Source organism: Lepisosteus oculatus, chromosome 4 (genome assembly GCF_040954835.1).
Source record: "Lepisosteus oculatus isolate fLepOcu1 chromosome 4, fLepOcu1.hap2, whole genome shotgun sequence".
NCBI lineage: Eukaryota > Metazoa > Chordata > Actinopteri > Semionotiformes > Lepisosteidae > Lepisosteus > Lepisosteus oculatus.
Window position 1 is genome coordinate 12,972,550 of NC_090699.1, and position 24,687 is coordinate 12,997,236.

Here is a 24,687-nt window from a genome sequence, read left to right on the forward strand (position 1 = left end):
TCCAGTAGTTATAGAATGTCTTGATGAATGGAGTATGTATTGGAATAATTGGAATGGAAATAAATGAGTTATCACATTTGTTAACATGGAAGTGAGTTTTTTTGTACATTTCCAGTATGGAGAAAATATAAACACAGACTTTAAAGAGCCAACTGACATCACTCTACCTGAACAGTCGACTCCTGCGTCTTCAATATGACGACAGTCATGGTTTCCCAGACCCCTTGATGTACAGTTCAGCAGTGTGGGCTCATTCCCTCTACAGTGGACATCATCCAGAAGAATGGGGCCACTTCCTGCTCCAAACCTTGAACCTAGTAGAGCTACAGGAGCTCCAGCCTCCCCACAGCCCACCTCTCTGCAGACAACCTGAGCATCAGACTGGTCCCAGTTATCATCACACACTGTCCCCCACTGACCGCGGTGGTAGACCTCCACTCTCCCAGAGCAGCTGTTGTGTCCATTGACCAGTCGGACTCTCCTGATGCCTGTGGATCAAAACAGGAGGGATGTTCTTACACTGTGAGAAAGACATCTGTGACAGACTCTACCCTAGTTTAGGTAGTCCCTTGAATCTGCACACACAAACTCTCTATGAGGACCATGAAAGCAGGTGTGGAAGGCCTCATTAAAGGCTTTTTAATTGTCAGAACAAAGTAAAAGAGCACTCAAATACAACCAAATCACCACTGTGTCTGAGCAAGCCCTTCACATTCTAATCCAAACCCTAACTATCCTGTGTGACAACATTAACTACCAACTTCCATGAATAATCTATTCAATTAAGTCATCGTCACCCAGTGTGGCTCTTTACAGTAACACAATGTGCTTTGGTGACTTCTGCTTGTATTACTACTGAAATTGAAGCCCCTTTTTAAGATGTTTTGCCACAGTATCTTTAATTACCAACAAGACCTACACCCTTGTAAAGACTATACTGTGTTTAACATCTTTCAGAGACCTAAATTTCCCACCCAGGGATGAGTAAAGTATGTTGAATTGAATACAGACAAAGAGAACCAAATCTGAAAGACTCAGCTACACTATAAAACAGCCTCAGCTTATTCTCCATTCAGAGCAAACAGCTGCTCTGTCTCTCAAACATGTCAGTATAAAAACTGTACACTGTCAGACAACAGAGGCTACAACTACACCAGGCTGTCTAACTGATTCCCACAGAAGCTGATGGCTCTGTACTGATCTAAGAGGAGATGATCTGTTAGAGAGCTCTAATGCCATAACTCCATTGCTCTGTGACACTAAAACTTTTACTCGGCAGCAGAATTAACCACAGTTTTTCATGTGCTTCTGGTAGAAAAGTTAGTGGTGACCATTTTAGGGATATTAAACACAATCTAGAAAAGAACCAGGTGAAACTCACCTTCAGCAGAGGGAATGTCTGAAGAGGGAGCAGTGAATTCTGTTGTCTGGACCGTGTCTGGTGCTGTGGAAATCAGTCACAGTCAGTAAGATACAGGATCATGCAGGCAGCGGGTTGTATGATTTCAATCACATCAGTCATGTCACAACACTTCAGCTTTTAAAGGCTGCTGTGGAGTGACACTGAGGCAGAGCCACACAAACACAGGGACACAAGCAGCATGAAGGACAAACACTGGGGCCCTCAAGGTCACAACACTGACAATCATCCATTATGCAGCACTGAGAGGACGCAAGCAGGACAACAGCCTGTACACACTCTATAGGACTCCAGCCCATCACAGGCACTCACACACAGTCTATACACACTCTATAGGACTCCAGCCCATCGCAGGGCGCTCACACACAGTCTATACACACTCTATAGGACTCCAGCCCATCGCAGGGCACTCACACACAGTCTATACACACTCTATAGGACTCCAGCCCATCGCAGTGTGTTCACACACAGTCTATACACACTCTATAGGACTCCAGCCCATCACAGGCACTCACACACAGTCTATACACACTCTATAGGACTCCAGCCCATCACAGGCATTCACACACAGTCTATACACACTCTATAGGACTCCAGCCCATCACAGGCACTCACACACAGTCTATACACACTCTATAGGACTCCAGCCCATCGCAGTGTGTTCACACAGTCTATACACACTCTATAGGACTCCAGCCCATCGCAGTGTGTTCACACACAGTCTATACACACTCATGAACTGAGGAAACAATGGAGGCCATGCAGACTCCACACGCTGGGCGTCTGTGTCTGGAATTGAACCCAGGACCCAAGACCAGTGAAGCAGCACTCCTAACTGACCCACGGCTGTGCTGCCCAGACTGATTCCACTGGGACGATTTGATGTTTGGTCAGAAGATACGTACCTGCAGTCTGCCAGAGATCTGGGATTTCGGAAAGGGAAAAGGATTGATTTAATAATAACAGGATAATAAACACCATGGATACAATATGTGTAACAGAGACAGTCTCTGCGTGTAGAACATGAATACTGTTTCTATTGATGAAGGACAATAATGTTTAAAAGACTGAACATGTCCTGGAGCCTCTTTCTGCTGACTGCAGTGGCTCCAGACTCCCACACAGTCATCTAGGCAGAAGGCAGTATGAAAGGTGCTCCTGCTGTCAGACTCAGCTCCGAGTCGACCCTCCTGTAGCTCTCTGGCATCACCATCAGCAGAGCTTCCAGTGGGCTCTGAGAGAGCTCTCTCTCCTATAAGGACAGTGCTCTGGGCTCTCAGGTGTCTCACCCAGCCGAGTGCTGGCTGAGCTCTCTGATCCACATCTTGTGGGCTCGGGGAGAGAAAGGTGGACAGATCTGAACTGTACATGACTGCTCCTGCACAAGGGCTTCAGATGAGAGAACAAGCACCTGCTGTCGCTTCTGTGACAGACTACAGCTGCTCCAGTCTCAAACTGCTCAAGCTGCTGTGCTGTGAGAGTCGTTACTCTTTGCTTTCTAACATGAATATTGGTGATTCTCAAACTGACTTGAAACAAGGTAGAAAAATGTCATGACAAGCAGATATAGAAAATGTCTTTTCATATAGAGAAGGGAGTGAAAATCTTACCTGTAGTACCCCAGAACTCAGCTGCACCTGCAATACAATAAAACTGTGAATCGCAGTGGACAGGCCAGTTCAGGCAAACTGCTGGTCTGTAGTGTCTCAACAAGAAACAGTCTGACAGATGACTCTGGAGCTGAACACAGGAGATCTCAGGAAATGCCAATACAAGACTAATCTGTTGGCTCCCTGATTGGTGAATTGTGTGTTTTCAGGTACATGAAGGTGATCTGATCACTGATACTGACCAGTCAGGCTCTACTGCTGTCTGTACAGAAGGACAGAGAGGATCTTCTCACACATGAAAGAGATCACCAATGGGTCACAGGATCAGCAGCCCTGTTGTAGACCACGGTGTGTTTGAAATTCTCCAGAGGGCTGAAGACACGTCTTGAGATTCATTAGATATAATGAGCAGCACAAAGCCACAGGTGTCCTCTAGTAGGATCTATGAACTATGATGTGTGAACCATGAACTACATTCTGACACCAGCAGACAACTCACAACTGATGGGCAAGCTGCTGCTCAGTCTTGACAGGAATTTCTTTCTACACCAGATTCAGTGACTTCATGTCACACTGGGACACAAGACTGTGAGTGAATCAGACTCGTACGAGGCCTTCGCTGTAGATAGACTTTTAGTTTTGTCCAGTAGTTATAGAATGTCTTGATGAATGGAGTATGTATTGGAATAATTGGAATGGAAATAAATGAGTTATCACATTTGTTAACATGGAAGTGAGGTTTTTTGTACATTTCCAGTATGGAGAAAATATAAACATAGACTTTAAAGAGCCAACTGACATCACGCTACCTGAACAGTCGACTCCTGCGTCTTCAATATGATGACAGTCATGGTTTCCCAGACCCCTTGATGTACAGTTCAGCAGTGTGGACTCATTCCCTCTACAGTGGACATCATCCAGAAGAATGGGGCCACTTCCTTCTCCAAATATGGAACTTCTTAGAGCTACAGGAGCTCCAGCCTCCCCACAGCCCACCTCTCTGCAGACAACCTGAGCATCAGACTGGTCCCAGTCATCATCACACACTGTCCCCCACTGACCGTGGTGGTAGACCTCCACTCTCCCAGAGCAGTTGTTGTGTCCATCAATGAGTCGGACTCTCCTGTTGCCTGTGGAATAAGACAGGAGGAAAATTCCTACACCGTGAGACAGACATCTGTGAAAGATTCTAGACTTTCTGACCAAGAGACCTCAGACAGTCCAGATTGGAAACCACATCTCTAGTACCACGATAGTCAACACGGGAACCCCCCTAGGGCTGTGTACTCAGCCCACTCCTGTTCACGCTGATGAGTCATGACTGCACTGCTAAGCACATTGCAAATGACATCATCAAGTTTGCTGATGACACGACAGTGGTGGGCCTCATTAGTAACAACGATGAGACACCATACAGAGAGGAGGTGGAGCAACTAGTGGACTGGTGCTTAAACAACAATCTGTCTCTGAATGTCGATAAGACAAAAGAGATGATAATTGACTTCAGGAGGGCTCGCGCTGATCACTCTCTACTGCACATGAACGGCTTCTCTGTTGAGACAGCTTCCTTGCAGATTCTACATAATTGAAAGTTCATCACCCTGTGTGTCTCTTTACACCAAGAAGAGGTGCTTTGGCAGCCTCTGCTAGAAGTTCTGCTGTAATACCAGTCCCATCATAGGCTGCTCTGCCACAGTGTATATACCTGTAATTGCTAAGAAGAGCTACACCCTTGTGAAGACCACACTGGGTTTAATTCCTACAGTAGATTGAAGACACAAAGGAACCGGTTCCATAAGACTCAGCCACACTGTCAGAATCAGCCTCAGCTTGTTCTACATGTTCCACACTCACAGCAGATCCTTTGTGTCTCAAATACAGCACCACAAAATATGCACACTGAGAAACAACAGAGGCCTCATCTACACCAGGCTTCTAAACTGACTCCCACTGATGTTACTGTCTCTGTAATGAAGAGGATCTGACAGAGAGCTCTGCTGCTACATCCCCAGTTCAGCAGTGGACGTAACAACAGTTCTCATGTGTTTGTGGTAGAAAAGGTGACATTGTGAGGGACATTAAACACAATCTAGAAAAGAGCAGGGTGAAACTCACCTTCAGCAGAGGGAGTGTCTGAAGAGGGAGCCGTGAATTCTGTTGTCTGGACCATGTCTGGTGCTGTGGAAATCAGTCACAGTCAGTAAGATACAGGATCATGCAGACTGCGGGTTGTACGATTTAAATCACATCAGTCATGTCACAACACTTCAGCTATTTAAGGCTGCTGTGGAGTGACACTGAGGCAGAGCCACACAAACACAGGGACACAAGCAGCATGAAGGACAAACACTGGGGCCCTCAAGGTCACAACACTGACAATCATTCATTATGCAGCACTGAGAGGACGCAAGCAGGACACCAGCCTGTACACACTCTATAGGACTCCAGCCCATCACAGGGCACTCACACACAGTCTATACACACTCTATAGGACTCCAGCCCATCACAGGCACTCACACACAGTCTATACACACTCTATAGGACTCCAGCCCATCACAGGGCGCTCACACACAGTCTATACACACTCTATAGGACTCCAGCCCATCACAGGGTGCTCACACACAGTCTATACACACTCTATAGGACTCCAGCCCATCGCAGGACACTCACACAGTCTATACACACTCTATAGGACTCCAGCCCATCGCAGGGCGCTCACACAATCTATACACACTCTATAGGACTCCAGCCCATCGCAGTGTGTTCACACACAGTCTATACACACTCTATAGGACTCCAGCCCATCGCAGTGTGTTCACACACAGTCTATACACACTCTATAGGACTCCAGCCCATCGCAGTGTGTTCACACACAGTCTATACACACTCATGAATTGAGGAAACAATGGAGGCCATGCAGACTCCACACACTGGGCGTCTGTGTCTGGAATTGAACCCAGGACCCAAAACCAGTGAAGCAGCACTCCTAACTGACCCATGGCTGTGCTGCCCAGACTGATTCCACTGGGACGATTTGATGTTTGGTCAGAAGATACGTACCTGCAGTCTGCCAGAGATCTGAGATTTCTGAAAGGGAAAAGGATTGATTTAATAATAACAGGATAATAAACACCATGGATACAATCTGTGTAATAGAGACAGTCTAGTAGAACATGAATACTGTTGCTGTTGATGAAGGACAATAATGTTTAAAAGACTGAAATGTCCTGGAGGCTCTTTCTGCTGACTGCAGTGGCTCCAGACTCCCACACAGTCATCTAGGCAGAAGGCAGTATGAAAGGTGCTCCTGCTGTCAGACTCAGCTCCGAGTCGACCCTCCTGTAGCTCTCTGGCATCACCATCAGCAGAGCTTCCAGTGGGCTCTGAGAGAGCTCTCTCTCCTATAAGGACAGTGCTCTGGGCTCTCAGGTGTCTCACCCAGCCGAGTGCTGGCTGAGCTCTCTGATCCACATCTTGTGGGCTCGGGGAGAGAAAGGTGGACAGATCTGAACTGTACATGACTGCTCCTGCACAAGGGCTTCAGATGAGAGAACAAGCACCTGCTGTTGCTTCTGTGACAGACTACAGCTGGTCCAGTCTCAAACTGCTCAAGCTGCTGTGCTGTGAGAATCGTTATTCTCTACTTTCTAACATGGATCTTGCCGATTCTCAAACTGACTTGAAACAAGGTAGAAAAATGTCATGACAAGCAGATATAGAAAATGTCTTTTCATATACAGAAGGGAGTGAAAATCTTACCTGTAGTTTCCCAGAAATCAACTGCACCTGCAATACAATAACACTGTGAATCGCAGTGAACAGGCGAGTTCAGATAAACTGCTGGTCTGCAGTGTCTCAACAAGAAGCAGTCCGACAGATGACTCTGGAGCTGAACACAGGAGATCTCAGGAAATGCCAAAACAAAACTAAACTGTTGGCTCCCTCATTGGTGAATTGTGTGTTTTCAGGTAGATAAAGCTGATCTGATCACTGATACTGACCAGTCAGGCTCTGCTGCTGTCTGTACAGAAGGACAGAGAGGATCTTCTCACACATGAAAGAGATCACCAACGGGTCACAGGATCAGCAGCCTTGTTGTAGACCACGGTGTGTTTGAAATTTTCCAGAGGGCTGAAGACACGTCTTGAGATTCATTAGAAATAATGAGCAGCACAGAGCCACAGGTGTCCTCTAGTAGGATGAACTATGATCTGTGAACCATAAACTACATTCTGACACCAGCAGACAACTCACAACTGATGGGCAAGCTGCTGCCCAGTCTTGATATGAATTTCTTTCTACACCAGATTCAGTGACTTCATGTCACACTGGGACTCAAGCCTGAGGGCTGATGGAGACTGTGAGTGAATCAGATTCATATAGAGGCCTTCGCTGTGGATAGACTTGTAGTTTTGTCCAGTAGTTATAGAATGTCTTGATGAATGAAGTATGTATTGGAATAATTGGAATGGAAATAAATGAGTCACATGTGTTAACATGGAAGTGAGCTTTTTTGTACATTTCCAGTATGGAGAAAATATAAACACAGACTTTAAAGAGCCAACTGACATGACTCTACCTGAACAGTCAACTCCTGCGTCTTCAGAATGACCACAGTCATGATTTCCCAGACCCCATGATGTACAGTTCAGCAGTGTGGGCTCATTCCCTCTACAGCGGACATCATCCAGAAGAATGGGGCCACTTCCTGCTCCAAACCTGGTACTTCCTAGAGCTACAGGAGCTCCAGCCTCCTCACAGCCCACCTCCCTGCAGACAACCTGAGCATCAGACCGGTCCCAGTCATCATCACACACTGTCCCCCACTGACCGCGGTGGTACACCTCCACTCTCCCAGAGCAGTTATTGGGTCCGTCGACCAGTCGGACTCTCCTGTTGCCTGTGGAATAAGACGGGAGGAAAATTCTTACACCGTGAGACAGACATCTGTGAAAGATTCTACCTTAGATGGGGTATTCCTATAAATCTGCACACTCAGCAAAAACTCCATGTTGACAGCTCAAGCTAGTGCAGAAGGCTTTACTTCACAATTTTTAGTTGTTTCAACAAAGAAATGAGCATTTAGATAAATTCCATACACCACTATGACTGACCAAGGCCTTTAAATACCAATCAAAATCCCAAATTAACAAAGTGCACTAAGAACTTCCACGCAGATTCTGCATAATTAGAAGTTCATCACCCTGTGTGTCTCTTTACACCAAGAAGAGGTGCTTTAGTAGCTTCTGCTGGAAATTGCGCTGTAATACCAGCCCCTTCATAGACTGCTCTGCCACAGTGTATAAAATTGCTAAGAAGAACTATACCCTTGTGAAGACCACACTGGGTTCCTTCAGTAGATTAAAGACACAAAGAAACCGGTTAAATAAGACTCAGCCACACTGTCAGAATCAGCTCGGCTTATTCTACATGTTCCACACTCACAGCAGTTTCTCTGTGTCTCAAACACAGCATTACATAAACTGCACACTGAGAAACAACAGCCTATACCAGGCTTCTAAACTGTTTCTACTGGGACAATTTGCTCTGAGGCCTGAAGATACGTACCTGCAGTCTGCCAGACATCTGTCATTCCTGAAAGGGGAAAAGGCAAGAAGGGATAATTACAATTTAATACACACTAATGATACAATATGAGTAATACAGATGGTCTCGAGGTGTGGAGTGTGAATACTGTCGCTGCAAATGAAGGACACAAATGTTAACATTATTAAAACTATAAAACGCTGAACAGGTTAACTGGGTTCCTGGAAAATTGGTGTCAGTGTGTGCGATTATGTCTGGTGTGATTGCGTGTGTCTGTTTCTGGTGTGAGTTTGGTTATCCAGTGTGAGTTAGCGTCTGTGTGTGGTGTGAGTGTTACTGTCGGTGTATGGTGTGTGTCTGTTTGCCCGTCTCAGTGAAACAACAATATATGCAATATAAGGAACAAGTAATGGGTTTATTCCATCCTGAAAAAAAGAAGAAAGAAAACGCAACGTTTCGGCCGTGGAAACTTCTTCAGGTGTGAGGAAGACAGGGCAGTAAGCAAAAGTAATGTAGCGGGAGGACAAGAGCTGGGAGAGAGGAGGAGCGAGAGGCGGGAGCAGGGGACAGAAAGAGAGGCCAATCAAGAGGCGCAACTGGGACACAAGCCTGAGGACTGATGGAGACTGTGAGTGAATCAGATTCATATCGAGGCCGTCGCTGTGGATAGACTTGTAGTTATGTCCTGATCAATAAAGTATTATGGGAGCTATTGATTTCTCATTTATTAACATGGAAATTCACATTTTGTACATTTCCTGAATGAAAAAATATAAATACACACTCAAAAGGGAAGTCTGAAAACACTCTACCTGAACAGTCAACTCCTGCGTCTTCAGAATGACCACAGTTATGATTTTCTAGACCCCTTGTTGTACAGCTAAGCAGTGTGGACTCATTCCCTGTACAGTGGACATCATCCAGAAGAATGGGGCCACTTCCTGCTCCAAACAAGGCTTGTCTTAAAGCTACAGGAGCTCCAGCCTCCCCACAGCCCACCTCTCTACAGACAACCTGAGCATCAGACTGGTCCCAGTCATCATCACACACTGTCCCCCACTGACCGCGGTGGTACACCTCCACTCTCCCAGAGCAGTTATTGGGTCCGTCGACCAGTCGGACTCTCCTGATGCCTGTGGAATAAGACAGGAGAGATAGCATGCACATCATGAGAGAGACATCTGTGACAGGCTCTACCCTATGTTAGGTATCCCTTGAATCTGCACACATGAAACCTCCATGATGACAGCAGAAGCGACTGCAGAAGACTTTGCAGCAGCCTTTGTGTGTGTTTGATCAAAGAAAAAGAGCACTCTATTGAATCCTAAACACCTCAACGCCTGAGGAAGCCCTTAATATACAAATCAAAACCCTGAATAAAAACATATGGCACACTGCACTAACAACTTCAATGAATACTCTAGTTTAGTAAAAGATTATCTCCCAGTGTGTCTCTTTACAACAAGAAGGGGTCCTTTGGCGGCCTCTGCTGGCACTTCTGCTGTAATTGCAGCACCTTCTTAGTCTGCCCTCCTGTAGTGTCTTTAATTGCAAACAAGAGTTACACTCATGTACAGACCACACTGGGTTTAATTTGTTCAGCAGACTTAAGACAGAAGGGAACCCGATCTGAAAGATTCATTCACAGTCATAGTCTCAGCTTGTTCTACATGTTCTATAGTCAGAGCACACAGTTACTCCATGCCCCAAACACACCAGTACAAAGATTGCACACTGAGAGAAGACAGAGGCTCAATCCACACTAGTGTGATAAACTGCATCCTGCTGATTATAACCGCTCTATACTAAGCTTAGTACAGAGGTTCTGTTAGAGAGCTCTGCTGCCACAATGACAATGAAACTTTTACTCAAGAGCTGAATTAACTGTATGCGTCATGTGATTATGGCAGAAAAGGTAGTGGTGACTTCATAAAGAGTGTGTCCCAGTCTGCAATTGAACCCAGGACCCAAGTCCAGGAGCTGTCACAGACTGCTGGAAGCACTGCAGAAACTTACTTGCAGTCTGCCAGACAACTGGGTATCCAGACAGTTGAAAAAGTATGAAGGGATAATTACTATTTAATACACACCAATGATAAATTAAGTGTAATAGCGACTGTGTGTAGAACATGAGTACTGTTGATGCCGATGAAGGACAATAACGTTTAAAAGACTGAACATGTGCTGGAGGCTCTTTCTGCTGACTGCAGTGGCTCCAGACTCCCACACAGTCATCTAGGCAGAAGGCAGTATGAAAGGTGCTCCTGCTGTCAGACTCAGCTCCGAGTCGACCCTCCTGTAGCTCTCTGCCATCACCATCAGCAGAGCTTCCAGTGGGCTCTGAGAGAGCTCTCTCTCCTACAAGGACAGTGCTCTGGGCTCTCACGTGTCTCACCCAGCCGAGTGCTGGCTGAGCTCTCTGATCCACATCTTGTGGGCTCGGGGAGAGAAAGGTGGACAGATCTGAACTGTACATGACTGCTCCTGCACAAGGGCTTCAGATGAGAGAACAAGCACCTGCTGTTGCTTCTGTGACAGACTACAGCTGCTCCAGTCTGAAACTGCTCAAGCTGCTGTGCTGTGAGAGTTGACATTCTTTACTTTCTAACATGAATATTGCTGATTCTCAAACTGACTTGAAACAAGGCAGAAAAATATAATAACAAGCAGATATAGAATATATCTTTTCATATTGAGAAGGGAGTGAAAATCTTACCTGTAGTTCCCCAGAAATCAACTGCACCTGTAATACAATAACACCGTGAATCCCAGTGGACAGGCCAGTTCAGGTAAACTACTGGTCTGCTGTGTCTCAACAAGAAACAGTCTGACAGATGACTCTAGAGCTGAACACAGGAAATCTCAGGAAATGCCAAAACAAAACTAAACTGTTGGCTCCCTCATTGGTGAATTGTGTGTTTTCAGGTAGATAAAGCTGATCTGATCACTGATACTGACCAGTCAGGCTCTGCTGCTGTCTATACAGAAGGACAGAGAGGATCTTCTCACACATGAAAGAGATCACCAACGGGTCACAGGATCAGCAGCCTTGTTGTAGACAACGGTGTGTTTGAAATTTTCCAGAGGGCTGAAGACACGTCTTGAGATTCATTAGAAATAATGAGCAGCACAGAGCCACAGGTGTCCTCTAGTAGGATCTATGAACTATGATGTGTGAACCATGAACTACATTCTGACACCAGCAGACAAGTCACAACTGATGGGCAAGCTGCTGCTCAGTCTTGACAGGAATTTCTTTCTACACCAGATTCAGTGACTTCATGTCACACTGGGACACAAGACTGAGGGCTGATGGAGACTGTGAGTGAATCAGACTCATACAGAGGCCTTCGCTGTGGATAGACTTGTACTTATGTCCAGCTGAATGGAGTATGAACGGGAATAAATGGAATGGAAAAAAAATGAGTTATCGCATTTGTTAACAGGGAAGTGAACTTTTGTTTACATTTCCAGTATGGAAACAATATAAACACACTTGAGAGAGCAGTCTGAAAACACTGTCCTGATTAATGTAGTATTAAGGGAGCTCATATCATCTCGTCGTTTAACATTGAGGTTAGCATTTGTGCACAGTTCCTGACTGTAAAAAATATATACACTTGAAGGAGCAGTCTAAATTTACTCTACCTGAACAGTCTACTCCTGCAGCTTCAACATGAAGACAGTTGTGATTTCCCAGACCCCTTGATGTACAGCTCATCAGTGTGGGCTCATTCCCTCTACAGTGGACATCATCCAGAAGAATGGGGCCACTTCCTGCTCCAAACCTCGTACTTCTTAAAGCTACAGGAGCCCCAGCCTCCCCACAGCCCACCTCTCTGCAGACAACCTGAGCATCAGACTGGTCCCAGTCATGATCACACACTGACCCCCACTGCCCATGGTGATAGACCTCCACTCTCCCAGAGCAGTTATTGTGTCCTCTGACTAGTCGGACTCTTCCGCTGTTATCTGTGGATAAAGACAAAATTTATATTCTTAGACCATGAGAGAGAAGCCTGTGACAGGCTCTTCCCTAGGTTAGGTAGCTCCTTGAATCTGCACACATGAAACCTCCATGATGACAGTTGAAGCAACTGCAGATTTCTTTGCAGCAGCCTTTGTGTGTGTTTGATCAAAGAAAAAGAGCACTCTATTGAATCCCAAACACCTCTACGCCTGAGCAAGCCCTTCATATACAAATCAAAACCCTGAATAAAAACATATGGCACACTGCACTAAAAACGTCAATGAATACTCTAGTTAAGTAAAAGATTATCTCCCAGTGTGTCTCTTTACAACAAGAAGAGGTGCTTTGGCGGCCTCTGCTGGCACTTCTGCTGTAAGTGCAGCCTCTTCTTATTCTGCCCTCCTGTAGTGTCTTTAATTGTACAGACCACACTGTCGTGTCTGTTTAATTTGTTCAGCAGACTTAAGACAGAATGGAACCAGATCTGAAAGATTCACCCATAGTCATAATCAGTCTCAGCTTGTTCTACATTTTCTATAGTCAGAGCACACAGTTACTCCATGCCTCAAACACACCAGTACAAAGATTGCACACTGAGAGAAGACAGAGGCTCAATCCACACTAGTGTGATAAACTGCATCCTGCTGATTTTACTGGCTCAAAACTAGTCTTAGTGGAGGGTCTGTTATGGAGCTCTGTTGCCGCACCTCCAGTGGGTTGTGAGAATGAAACTTTTACTCAGGAGCTGAATTAACCACACTTCTTATGGTACAAAAACAGTGGTGACATCGTACAGCGTGTGGCCCTGGACTTGAACCCATGACCCAAGACAGGTGAAGGAGCTCTCCTAACTGCCTCACAGTTGTTCTGTCCAGATATTTATACTGTGGCAGATTGCTAAAAACACTGAAGAAGTTCCTGCAGTCTGCCGGACAACTGGGTATGCTGACAGTTGAAAGGCATTATTGCATAATTAAAATAGAAACTGAAAAAACAATAAGTGTAATACAGTCTCTGTGTGTAGAACATGAATACTGTTGCTGCCAATGAAGGACAATAATGTTTAAAAGACTGAACATGTCCTGGAGGCTCTTTCTGCTGACTGCAGTGGCTCCAGACTCCCACACAGTCATCTAGGCAGAAGGCAGTATGAAAGGTGCTCCTGCTGTCAGACTCAGCTCCGAGTCGACCCTCCTGTAGATCTCTGCCATCACCATCAGCAGAGCTTCCAGTGGGCTCTGAGAGAGCTCTCTCTCCTACAAGGACAGTGCTCTGGGCTCTCAGGTGTCTCACCCAGCCGAGTGCTGGCTGAGCTCTCTGATCCACATCTTGTGGGCTCGGGGAGAGAAAGGTGGACAGATCTGAACTGTACATGACTGCTCCTGCACAAGGGCTTCAGATGAGAGAACAAGTACCTGCTGTTGCTTCTGTGACAGACTACAGCTGCTCCAGTCTCAAACTGCTCAAGCTGCTGTGCTGTGAGAGTCGACATTCTTTACTTTCTAACATGGATCTAGCTGATTCTCAAACTGACTTGAAACAAGGTAGAAAAATGTAATGACAAGCGGATATAGAAAATGTATTTTCATAGAGAGAAGGGAGAGAACAAAGTCCTTCCCCCGAACTGTGCCTGCTGCACCTGCAATACAATAACACTGTGAATCCCAGTGAACAGGCGAGTTCAGGTAATCTGCTGGTCTGCTGTGTCTCAACAAGAAACAGTCTGACAGATGATTCTGGAGCTGAACATCAGATGGTTCCATATATAAAGCAATTGTGATATGAATCTACCTGAACACTCGACTCCTGCGTCTTCAGAATGATCACAGTTGTGATTTCCCAGACCCCTTGATGTACAGTTCAGCAGTGTGGACTCATTCCCTCTACAGCGGACATCATCCAGAAGAATGGGGCCTCTTCCTGCTCCAAACCTGGCACCTCCTAGAGCTACAGAAGCTCCAGCCTCCCCACAGCCCACCTCTCTGCAGACAACCTGAGCATCAGACTGGTCCCAGTTATCATCACACACTGTCCCCCACTGACCGCGGTGGTACACCTCCACTCTCCCAGAGCAGTTATTGGGCCCATCAACCAATCGGACTCTTCTTCCTGTGGATAATGATAGCAAGGATGTTCTTACACCATGACAGACAAGGACAAAGATATAGAGACCAGCGTGAGCTTTAGGAGATTAACAAGACAAGGGAAGTTGATGTGGAGTACATCCAGTTGAATGAGATTCCTTTTGTTCTGTAGCTTCAGCACACACTCCTGTTTCTCCAGCTGGTCTTTCCAAGCCTCTCCTGTTTCAACACTGGACACTGAGGGACACTGAAAACTTATTCAAGAAACTGCTTGTCTGCTTTGTCTCAACAAGAAACAGTCTGACAGATGACTCTGGAGCTGAACACAGGAGATCTCAGGAAATGCCAATACAAGACTAACCTGTTGGCTACCTGATTGGTGAATTGTGTGTTTTCAGGTACATGAAGCTGATCTGATCACTGATACTGACCAGTCTGGCTCTGCTGCTGTCTGTACAGAAGGACAGAGAGAATCTTTTCACACATGAAAGAGATCACCAACGGGTCACAGGATCAGCAGCCCTGTTGTAGACCACGGTGTGTTTGAAATTCTCCAGAGGGCTGAAGAAACGTCTGGAGATTCATTAGAAACAATAAGCAGCACAGAGCCACAGGTGTCCTCTAGTAGAATCTATGAACTATGATCTGTGAACCTTAAGCTACATTCTGACACCAGCAGACAACTCACAACTGATGGGCAAGCTGCTGCTCAGTCTTGACAGGAATTTCTTTCTGCACCAGATTCAGTGACTTCATGTCACACTGGGACACAAGACTGTGAGTGAATCAGACTCGTACGAGGCCTTCGCTGTCGATAGACTTGCAGTTATGTCCTTATCAATAGAGTATAATTAGAGCTATTTTTATTTTCAGATTTCCTAAATGTGAAAAACATAAATACACACAATATAAATCTGGAGAGTTTCTACCTGTGCAGTCTACTCCTGCGACTTCAGAATGAGCACAGTTGTGATTTCCCAGACCCCTTGATGTACAGCTCCGCAGTGTGGGCTCATTCCCTCTACAGTAGACATCATCCAGAAGAATGGGGCCACTTCCTGCTCCAAACCTGGCACTTCCTAGAGCTACAGGAGCTCCAGCCTCCCCACAGCCCACCTCCCTGCAGACAACCTGAGCATCAGACTGGTCCCAGTCATCACCACACACTGTCCCCCACTGACCGTGGTGGTACACCTCCACTCTCCCAGAGCAGCTATTGGTTCCATTGACCAGTCGGACTCTCCTGATGCCTGTGGATGAAGACAGGAGGAAAAATCTTAGAACCAGGAGAGTAACATCATTAATTGGTACATGAGCATGAGGCATTTAAAGACAATATCCATATTCTAACTCCTTCTTCTAGTTCAGGGTCAATGGGGAGCCAGAGCCTATCCCAGCAAGCAACAGGTACAAGGCAGAGTATATTGTGGACAAGACAGTAGCCCATCGGAGGGTAGAGACAGAGACACTCACACCAGACACAGACACACACTCACAACAGGGCCAGTTTTCCCAGAAGATAATTCAACTCCCAGCATGTCTTTGGACGGTAGGAGGAATCGGAAGCAACTGGAGGAAACCCATGCGATCACAGGGAGAACATACAAACTCCACACAAACAGCACTCCAGGTCTGGGATTGAACCCAGGGCCCCAGCAGTGCGAGACAGCAATGTTGGCCACTGTGCCAACATGTCGCCTTCAGCAACAACAACATATTGAAAAGTTCAAGGGTTGGTTAAATAGACACAATATCCTTGCTCATGAGTACTGATCCAAGCAGACAGCATCTGTATTTCTCTAGGTTGACGTCACTACTAGGCACCCCTGTACTCCCACTGTCCACTGCGACACCAGTGGTGTCTTCTTCCCACGTGCCCATGAGGCACCAGGTCCAGTCCAGCGGCGCCACTGGGACTGCAGTGCTGAGCCGGAACAGGAGGTGACTCAGCTGCATGCAGACAGGAGGGGAAGGGAGAGGGGGGACAGGGAGTGACTTGCAGGAGGGTGCAGCCTGCAGTCCGAGTGACACCAGCCGGGGCTCTGCTCCGCTCTGCAGGGCTTGTGACTGCGATCACTGTGTGTGTGGTGCTGCTTTCAATCAGTTACAGACCCAGCTGCTGAGTGCGTGCCTCAGTGAGTCGATACAGCCTGTGCCTCTAAGCAGGTACTCCGATACAGGGATATGGGCCTGAATGATCTTCATGACTATTCAGGATTTGGAAAGAACTCCTAAAATGGAAAACCTGAGTAAAGATGGTCAGGGACAGGATTGCTGAAGCAGACACCAGCTGCCCCCTCAGAAGGTGGATCCTGTTCCTGAAGGAGACTCAGAAGAACGGCAAGAGAGACTCAGCAGCCGCTAGGTCACTGCAGCCGTTGATGAGCCTTATTCTAGTTCCCACAGGTCTCTGCAGAAGCCTTTCGTTGTCAGGAATGACCCACTAAGCAAACGGGAGGGTGGACCCTATGCGGTACCTTGGGAGTAATACGAGAGGCGAAGTCCGAGTCAAGTTCCAAGGCCCGTGAGGAAAAAGGCAAGAGCGAAGGTATCCAAACCAGAGAAGGGCGAGACAGTAGGCGAAGTCGAGGTGAAGTTCCGTGGTAGGCAACGTTGAGTCAAAAGGCAAAGAGATTCAAAGGCGAGGCAGGTGTACTAAAGAGCAACCAATACCAAGTACTGTGTGAGGAAGAAGGGGTGTTGATTGAAGAAGTGTCGTGGTTGGCCGAATTCAGGGGGCGGTGTCGTTTAGCAGAAGTGCTCAGGGCTGGAGTGCAATTAGTGTGGGTGCGTTTCCGTGTGGGGATGCGGTGAGTAGAGGGCGTGACATTCGTCAGAAACAAACGCTCCCTCGCTCTGCGCAAGAGCTTGGCTGCTGTATCTCTCTTCAAGAGGCACTTCCTCACACACAGGAGCCTAGGCTCAGTGCACATGGACAGGTCACACGCATGTGCACTGACACAGGGGCTGCTAACACCAGAGGACGTGTCAAGAGAGAAGAAACGTCCTGCACCAGCCCGACAGATCAGACACCAGTAGGATCTGACAATGTTCAGGTGTGGCATGTTCGTGAACTGAAAGGCACGCTCCTGTCGCTCAGAAGATGTGTGGTGTGTTGGTTCTAGGATCCTACTGAGCCACATATTTGCCAGGCACTCAAATTTAACAAAAGGTAAGAAATTGCATTTCTTTGAGCTGATAAAATTCAGTTTTATCAGATAAACAATTTTGAAAAGTTAATATAACTTCATATATAAACTTTTATCAAAAGTTGTACTTGATGTTTTTGATTACCCTGTAAATAAACACACTTGAGCAAGAATCTAGAAATACTCCACCTGAACAGTCGACTCCTGCGTCTTCAGAATGACCACAGTTGTGATTTCCCAGACCCCTTGATGTACAGTTCAGCAGTGTGGACTCATTCCCTCTACAGTAGACATCATCCAGAAGAATGGGGCCACTTCCTTCTCCAAACCTGGCACTTCCTAGAGCTACAGGAGCTCCAGCCTCCCCACAGCCCACCTCTCTGCAGACAACCTGAGCATCAGACTGGTCCCAGTCATCATCACACACTGTCCCCCACTGACCGCGGTGGTACACCTCCACTCTCCCAGAGCAGTTGTTGTGTCCATCGACGAGTCGGACTCTCCTGCTGCCTATAGAATAAGACAGGAGGAAAATTCCTACACCGTGAGACAGACATCTGTGAAAGATTCTAGACTTTCTGACTGAGAGACCTCAGACAGTCCAGATTGGAAACCACATCTCTAGTACCACGATAGTCAACACGGGAACCCCCCTAGGGCTGTGTACTCAGCCCACTCCTGTTCACGCTGATGACTCATGACTGCACTGCTAAGCACATTGCAAATGACATCATCAAGTTTGCTGATGACACGACAGTGGTGGGCCTCATTAGTAACAACGATGAGGCACCATACAAAGAGGAGGTGGAGCAACTAGTGGACTGGTGCTTAAACAACAATCTATCTCTGAATGTCGATAAGACAAAAGAGATGATAATTGAATTCAGGAGGGCCCGCACTCCTCACTGCACATGAACGGCTCTCTGTGGAGACAGCCAGAAGTACTGTTTCTTGGTGGGCATATCACAGATGACCTCACTTGGACCATGAACACCACCTCCCTAGCTAAAAAAGCACAACAACTTCTCCACTTCCTGCAGAGACTGAGAAGGGCAAACCTTCCCCCTCCCCCCGTGCTCTCCACATCCTATAGAGGCACAGTACCATCGAGAGCCTCTTGACCAGCTCTATCACTGTTGGGTTTGGGAATTGTAAGGTCTCAGACCGCAAGTCCCTGTAACGAATTGTCAATCCAGCAGGAAACATCACTGGAGCCTCCCTCCTGTCCATTCAGGACATCTACCACACACACTGCACACACAAAGCCTCCAGTATTGTGGACGATCCCTCCCACCCCTCCTGCAACCTCTTTGCCCTCCTACCATCTGGTAAAGGGCATCCTAGTATACGGGCCAGCTCCACCAGACTCTGGAACAGCTGTCAGGCCCCTCAACACCCTGGTACCTACTGCACTTCCTCCAAATCTGGAAACTTAGTTAATTTTTGCCTAACTTCAGGCAAACTGTCTGATGTATTCTTTGCGCAAATCTTTGCACAGTCCTGTAAGGTAAATTGCACTGTGCACATCACACTTTATTTACCTTGCACCCTGTACCCTGTCAGGAATGTCTACAGTGTATGTCTACATTGTCGATAGCATTGTCTTGTCAGTGTCTTGTCTGTATTCGCACCGTAGACCTAGAGAACGATATCTCACTCCTGTGTACTTCTATATGGCGGGACTGACAAATAAACTTCACATGAACTTAGGTAGTCCTTTAAATCTGCACACTCAGGAAAAACTCCACGTTGACAGTTCAAGCTAGTGCAGAAGGCTTTACTAAATAATATGTAATTGCTAGAACAAAGAAATGAACATTCAGATAAATTCCATACACCACTATGACTGACCAAGCCCTTTAAAAACCAATCAAAATCCCAAATTAACAAAGTGCCCTAACAACTTCCACGCAGATTCTACATAATTAAAAGTTCAGCACCCTGTGTGTCTCTTTACACCAAGAAGAGGTACTTTGGTAGCCTCTGCTAGAAGTTGCGCTGTAATACCAGCCCCTTCATAGGCTGCTCTGACACAGTGTCTATAATTGCTAAGAAGAACTGCACCCTTGTGAAGACCACACTGGGTTTAATTCCTACAGTAGATTGAAGACACAAAGGAACCGGTTCCATAAGACTCAGCCACTCTATCAGAACTAGCCTCAGCTTATTCTACATGTTCCACACTCACAGCAGTTTCCCTAGGTCTCCAATACAGCACTACAAAAACTGCACACTGAGAAACAACAGAGGCTCCATCTACACCAGGCTTCTAAACTGACTCCCACTGTTGGTATTGACTCTGTAGTGAAGCTCTGCTGCCACATCCCAAGTTCACTGTGGGAATGGCACGTTTATTCAGAAGGGGACGTGAATCAGTTCTCATGTGCTTCTGATAGAAAAGTCAGTGGTGAGCATTTTAGGGATATTAAACACAATCTAGAAAAGAACCAGGTGAAACTCACCTTCAGCAGAGGGAGTGGACTTCTGGACTGTGTCTGGTGCTGTGGAAATCAGTCACAGTCAGTAAGATACAGGCTCACACAGGCAGTGGGTTGTATGATTTCAATCACATCATAGTCATGTCACAACACTTCAGCTATTTAAGGCTGCTGTGGAGTTGCTCATTTCTCAGCCATCAAGCTGCACCTGTGATCTGCACAACGGTGAGTCAGAAGATGACATGACGGCACCTTTCAGGTCCCACACATTGCACTGACACTGAGGCAGAGCCACACAAACACAGGGACACAAGCAGCATGAAGGACAAACACTGGGGCCCTCAAGGTCACAACACTGACAATCATCCATTATGCAGCACTGAGAGGACGCAAGCAGGACAACAGCCTGTACACACTCTATAGGACTCCAGCCCATCACAGGCACTCACACACAGTCTATACACACTCTATAGGACTCCAGCCCATCGCAGGGCACTGACACACAGTCTATACACACTCTATAGGACTCCAGCCCATCACAGGCACTCACACACAGTCTATACACACTCTATAGGACTCCAGCCCATCGCAGGGCACTGACACACAGTCTATACACACTCTATAGGACTCCAGCCCATCGCAGGCACTCACACACAGTCTATACACACTCTATAGGACTCCAGCCCATCGCAGTGTGTTCACACACAGTCTATACACACTCTATAGGACTCCAGCCCATCGCAGGCACTCACACACAGTCTATACACACTCTATAGGACTCCAGCCCATCACAGGGCGCTCACACACAGTCTATACACACTCTATAGGACTCCAGCCCATCGCAGTGTGTTCACACACAGTCTATACACACTCTATAGGACTCCAGCCCATCGCAGGCACTCACACACAGTCTATACACACTCTATAGGACTCCAGCCCATCACAGGGCGCTCACACACAGTCTATACACACTCTATAGGACTCCAGCCCATCGCAGGGCACTCACACACAGTCTATACACACTCTATAGGACTCCAGCCCATCGCAGGGCACTCACACACAGTCTATACACACTCTATAGGACTCCAGCCCATCGCAGGCACTCACACACAGTCTATACACACTCTATAGGACTCCAGCCCATCGCAGGCACTCACACACAGTCTATACACACTCTATAGGACTCCAGCCCATCGCAGTGTGTTCACACACAGTCTATACACACTCATGAACTGAGGAAACAATGGAGGCCATGCAGACTCCACACACTGGGCGTCTGTGTCTGGAATTGAACCCAGGACCCAAGACCAGTGAAGCAGCACTCCTAACTGACCCACGGCTGTGCTGCCCAGACTGATTCCACTGGGACGATTTGATGTTTGGTCAGAAGATACGTACCTGCAGTCTCCCAGAGATCTGGGATTTCTGAAAGGGAAAAGGATTGATTTAATAATTACAGGAAAATAAACACCATGGATACAATCTGTGTAATAGAGACTGTCTCTATGTGTAGGAGATGAATACTGTTGCTGTTGATGAAGGACAATAATGTTTAAAAGACTGAACATGTCCTGGAGGCTCTTTCTTCTGACTGCAGTGGCTCCAGACTCCCACACAGTCATCTACACAGAAGGCAGTATGAAAGGTGCTCCTGCTGTCAGACTCAGCTCCGAGTCGACCCTCCTGTAGCTCTCTGGCATCACCATCAGCATAGCTTCCAGTGGGCTCCGAGAGAGCTCTCTCTCCTACAAGGACAGTGCTCTGGGCTCTCAGGTGTCTCACCCAGCCGAGTGCTGGCTGAGCTCTCTGATCCACATCTTGTGGGCTCGGGGAGAGAAAGGTGGACAGATCTGAACTGTACATGACTGCTCCTGCACAAGGGCTTCAGATGAGAGAACAAGCACCTGCTGTTGCTTCTGTGACAGACTACAGGTGCTCCAGTCTGAACTGCTCAAGCTGCTGTGCTGTAAGATTTGTTATTCTTTACTTTCTAACATGGATATTGACGATTCTCAAACTGACTTGAAACAAGGTAGAAAAATGTAATGACAAGCAGATATAGAAAATGTCTTTTCATACAGAGAAGGGAGTGAAAATCTTACCTGTAGTTCCCCAAAACTCAGCTGCACCTGCAATACAATAACACTGTGAATCCCAGTGGACAGGCCAGTTCAGGTAAACTGCTGGTCTGCTGTATCTCTACAAGAAACAGTCTGACAGACGACTCTGGTGCTGAACACAGGAAATCTCAGGAAATGTCAATATAAGACTAATCTGTAGGCTCGCTGTCCTGGTGGACTGTTTGTTTTCAGGTAGATAAAGCTGATCTGATCACTGATACTGACCAGTCAGGCTCTGCTGCTGTCTGTACAGAAGGACAGAGAGAATCTTTTCACACATGAAAGAGATCACCAACGGGTCACAGGATCAGCAGCCCTGTTGTAGACCACGGTGTGTTTGAAATTCTCCAGAGGGCTGAAGACACGTCTGGAGTTTCTTTAGAAATAATGAGCAGCACAGAGCCACAGGTGTCCTCTAGTAGGATCTATGAACTATGATGTGTGAACAATGAACTACATTCTGACACCAACAGACATCTCACAACTGATGGGCAAGCTGCTGCTCAGTCTTGACATGAATTTCTTTCTACACCAGATTCAGTGACTTCATGTCACACTGGGACACAAGACTGAGGGTTGACTGTGAATGAATGAGACTCATATCGAGGCCTTCGCTGTCGATAGACTTGTAGTAATGTCCAGCTGAATGCAGTAAGAATTGGAATAAATGGAATGGAAAACAATTAGTTATCGCATTTTTTAACATGGAAGTGAACTATTTTGTACATTTCCAGTACGGAAACAAGGTAAACACACACTTGAAAGAGAAATCTGAAAACACTCTACCTGTACAGTCTACTCCTGCGTCTTCAGAATGATCACAGTTGTGATTTCCCAGACCATTTGATGTACAGTTCAGCAGTGTAGGCTCATTCCCTCTACAGCGGACATCATCCAGAAGAATGGGGCCACTTCCTGCTCCAAACCTGGAACTTACAAAAGCTACAGGAGCTCCAGCCTCCCCACAGCCCACCTCTCTGCAGACAACCTGAGCATCAGACTGGTCCCAGTAATCATCACACACTGTCCCCCACTGACCGCGGTGGTACACCTCCACTCTCCCAGAGCAGTTGTTATGTCCGTCGACCAGTCGGACTCTCCTGCTGTCTGTGAACAAAGACAGGAGAGATAGCTTGCACATCATGAGAGAGACATCTGTGACAGGCTCTACCCTAGGTTAGGTATCCCTTGAATCTGCACACATGAAACCTCCATGATGACAGTTGAAGCGACTGCAGAAGACTTTGCAGCAGCCTTTGTGTGTGTTCAATCAAAGAAAAAGACCACTCTATTGAATCCCAAACACCTCTACGCCTGAGCAAGCCCTTCATATACAAATCAAAACCCTGAATAAAAACATATGGCACACTGCACTAACAATTTCAATGAATACTCTAGTTAAGTAAAAGATTATCTCCCAGTGTGTCTCTTTACAACAAGAAGGGGTGCTTTGGCGGCCTCTGCTGGCACTTCTGCTGTAATTGCAGCACCTTCTTAATCTGCCCTCCTGTAGTGTGTTTAATTGCACACAAAAGTTACACTCTTGTACAGACCACACTGGGTTTAATTTGTTCAGCAGACTTAAGACAGAAGGGAACCCGATCTGAAAGATTCATTCACAGTCATAGTCTCAGCTTGTTCTACATGTTCTATAGTCAGAGCACACAGTTACTCCATGCCCCAAACACACCAGTACAAAGATTGCACACTGAGAGAAGACAGAGGCTCAATCCACACTAGTGTGATAAAATGCATCCTGCTGATTTTAACGGCCCTATACTAAGCTTAGTGCAGAGGTTCTGTTAGAGAGCTCTGCTGCCGCAATCCCAGTGCTCTGTGACAATGAAACTTTTACTCAGGAGCAGAATTAACCATATGTGTCATGTGATTATGGCAGAAAAGGTGGTGGTGACTTCATAAAGAGTGTGTCCCAGTCTGCAACTGAACCCAGGACCAAGGCCAAGAGCTGTCACAGATTGCAGGAAGCACTGAAGAAACATACTTGCAGTCTGCCAGACAACTGGGTATCCAGACAGTTGAAAAAGTATGAAGGCATAATTAAAATTTAGTACACACCAATGATAAATTAAGTGTAATTGTCACGCCCTCTTCAGCCAGAGGCCGCTCCTACTCTGTCCTGTCCCTAGTTCCCTACCTGCTGCCCTTCCGGTCCCTCTCTTTCCCTTGGGCTATATATCTCTGTGTCTTGCACTCTGCCCTCGCTCAGCATTGACGTTCGGATGTCCTGAGACCCGCCTAGCACCAGGTCGCCCCACGTCCGCTACCTGAGGGCATAGGCTTCTATACGGCACTCCTGAACTCTTTACACTAACAAGCCCGGGCCTTTTT

At 46.7% G+C, this 24,687-nt stretch overlaps 1 protein-coding gene across 20 annotated transcripts in view; it reads right to left on the reverse strand.

Annotated features, from left to right (window-relative positions):
• LOC107076136 (deleted in malignant brain tumors 1 protein-like) overlaps positions 1-24,687 on the reverse strand; it is a 64,183-nt gene that overhangs the window by 9,241 nt on the left and 30,255 nt on the right. For 13 of the 20 annotated variants that reach the window (XM_069188680.1, XM_069188676.1, XM_069188670.1 and 10 more), the window contains 20 exons: positions 23,125-23,445; positions 22,321-22,347; positions 21,617-21,643; positions 20,243-20,281; positions 17,970-18,290; positions 15,561-15,881; positions 14,339-14,656; positions 12,226-12,549; positions 11,294-11,320; positions 9,390-9,710; positions 8,599-8,625; positions 7,610-7,930; positions 6,790-6,816; positions 6,091-6,117; positions 5,146-5,208; positions 3,840-4,160; positions 3,031-3,057; positions 2,326-2,343; positions 1,382-1,444; positions 168-488 (listed from right to left, as the gene is read on the reverse strand). In XM_069188680.1, the coding sequence (XP_069044781.1) occupies positions 168-488; positions 1,382-1,444; positions 2,326-2,343; positions 3,031-3,057; positions 3,840-4,160; positions 5,146-5,208; positions 6,091-6,117; positions 6,790-6,816; positions 7,610-7,930; positions 8,599-8,625; positions 9,390-9,710; positions 11,294-11,320; positions 12,226-12,549; positions 14,339-14,656; positions 15,561-15,881; positions 17,970-18,290; positions 20,243-20,281; positions 21,617-21,643; positions 22,321-22,347; positions 23,125-23,445 (3,261 nt within the window). The remainder of the gene's footprint in view (positions 1-167; positions 489-1,381; positions 1,445-2,325; positions 2,344-3,030; positions 3,058-3,839; positions 4,161-5,145; positions 5,209-6,090; positions 6,118-6,789; positions 6,817-7,609; positions 7,931-8,598; positions 8,626-9,389; positions 9,711-11,293; positions 11,321-12,225; positions 12,550-14,338; positions 14,657-15,560; positions 15,882-17,969; positions 18,291-20,242; positions 20,282-21,616; positions 21,644-22,320; positions 22,348-23,124; positions 23,446-24,687) is intronic. The other 7 variants (XM_069188687.1, XM_069188685.1, XM_069188682.1 and 4 more) reach the window with 5 other exon arrangements.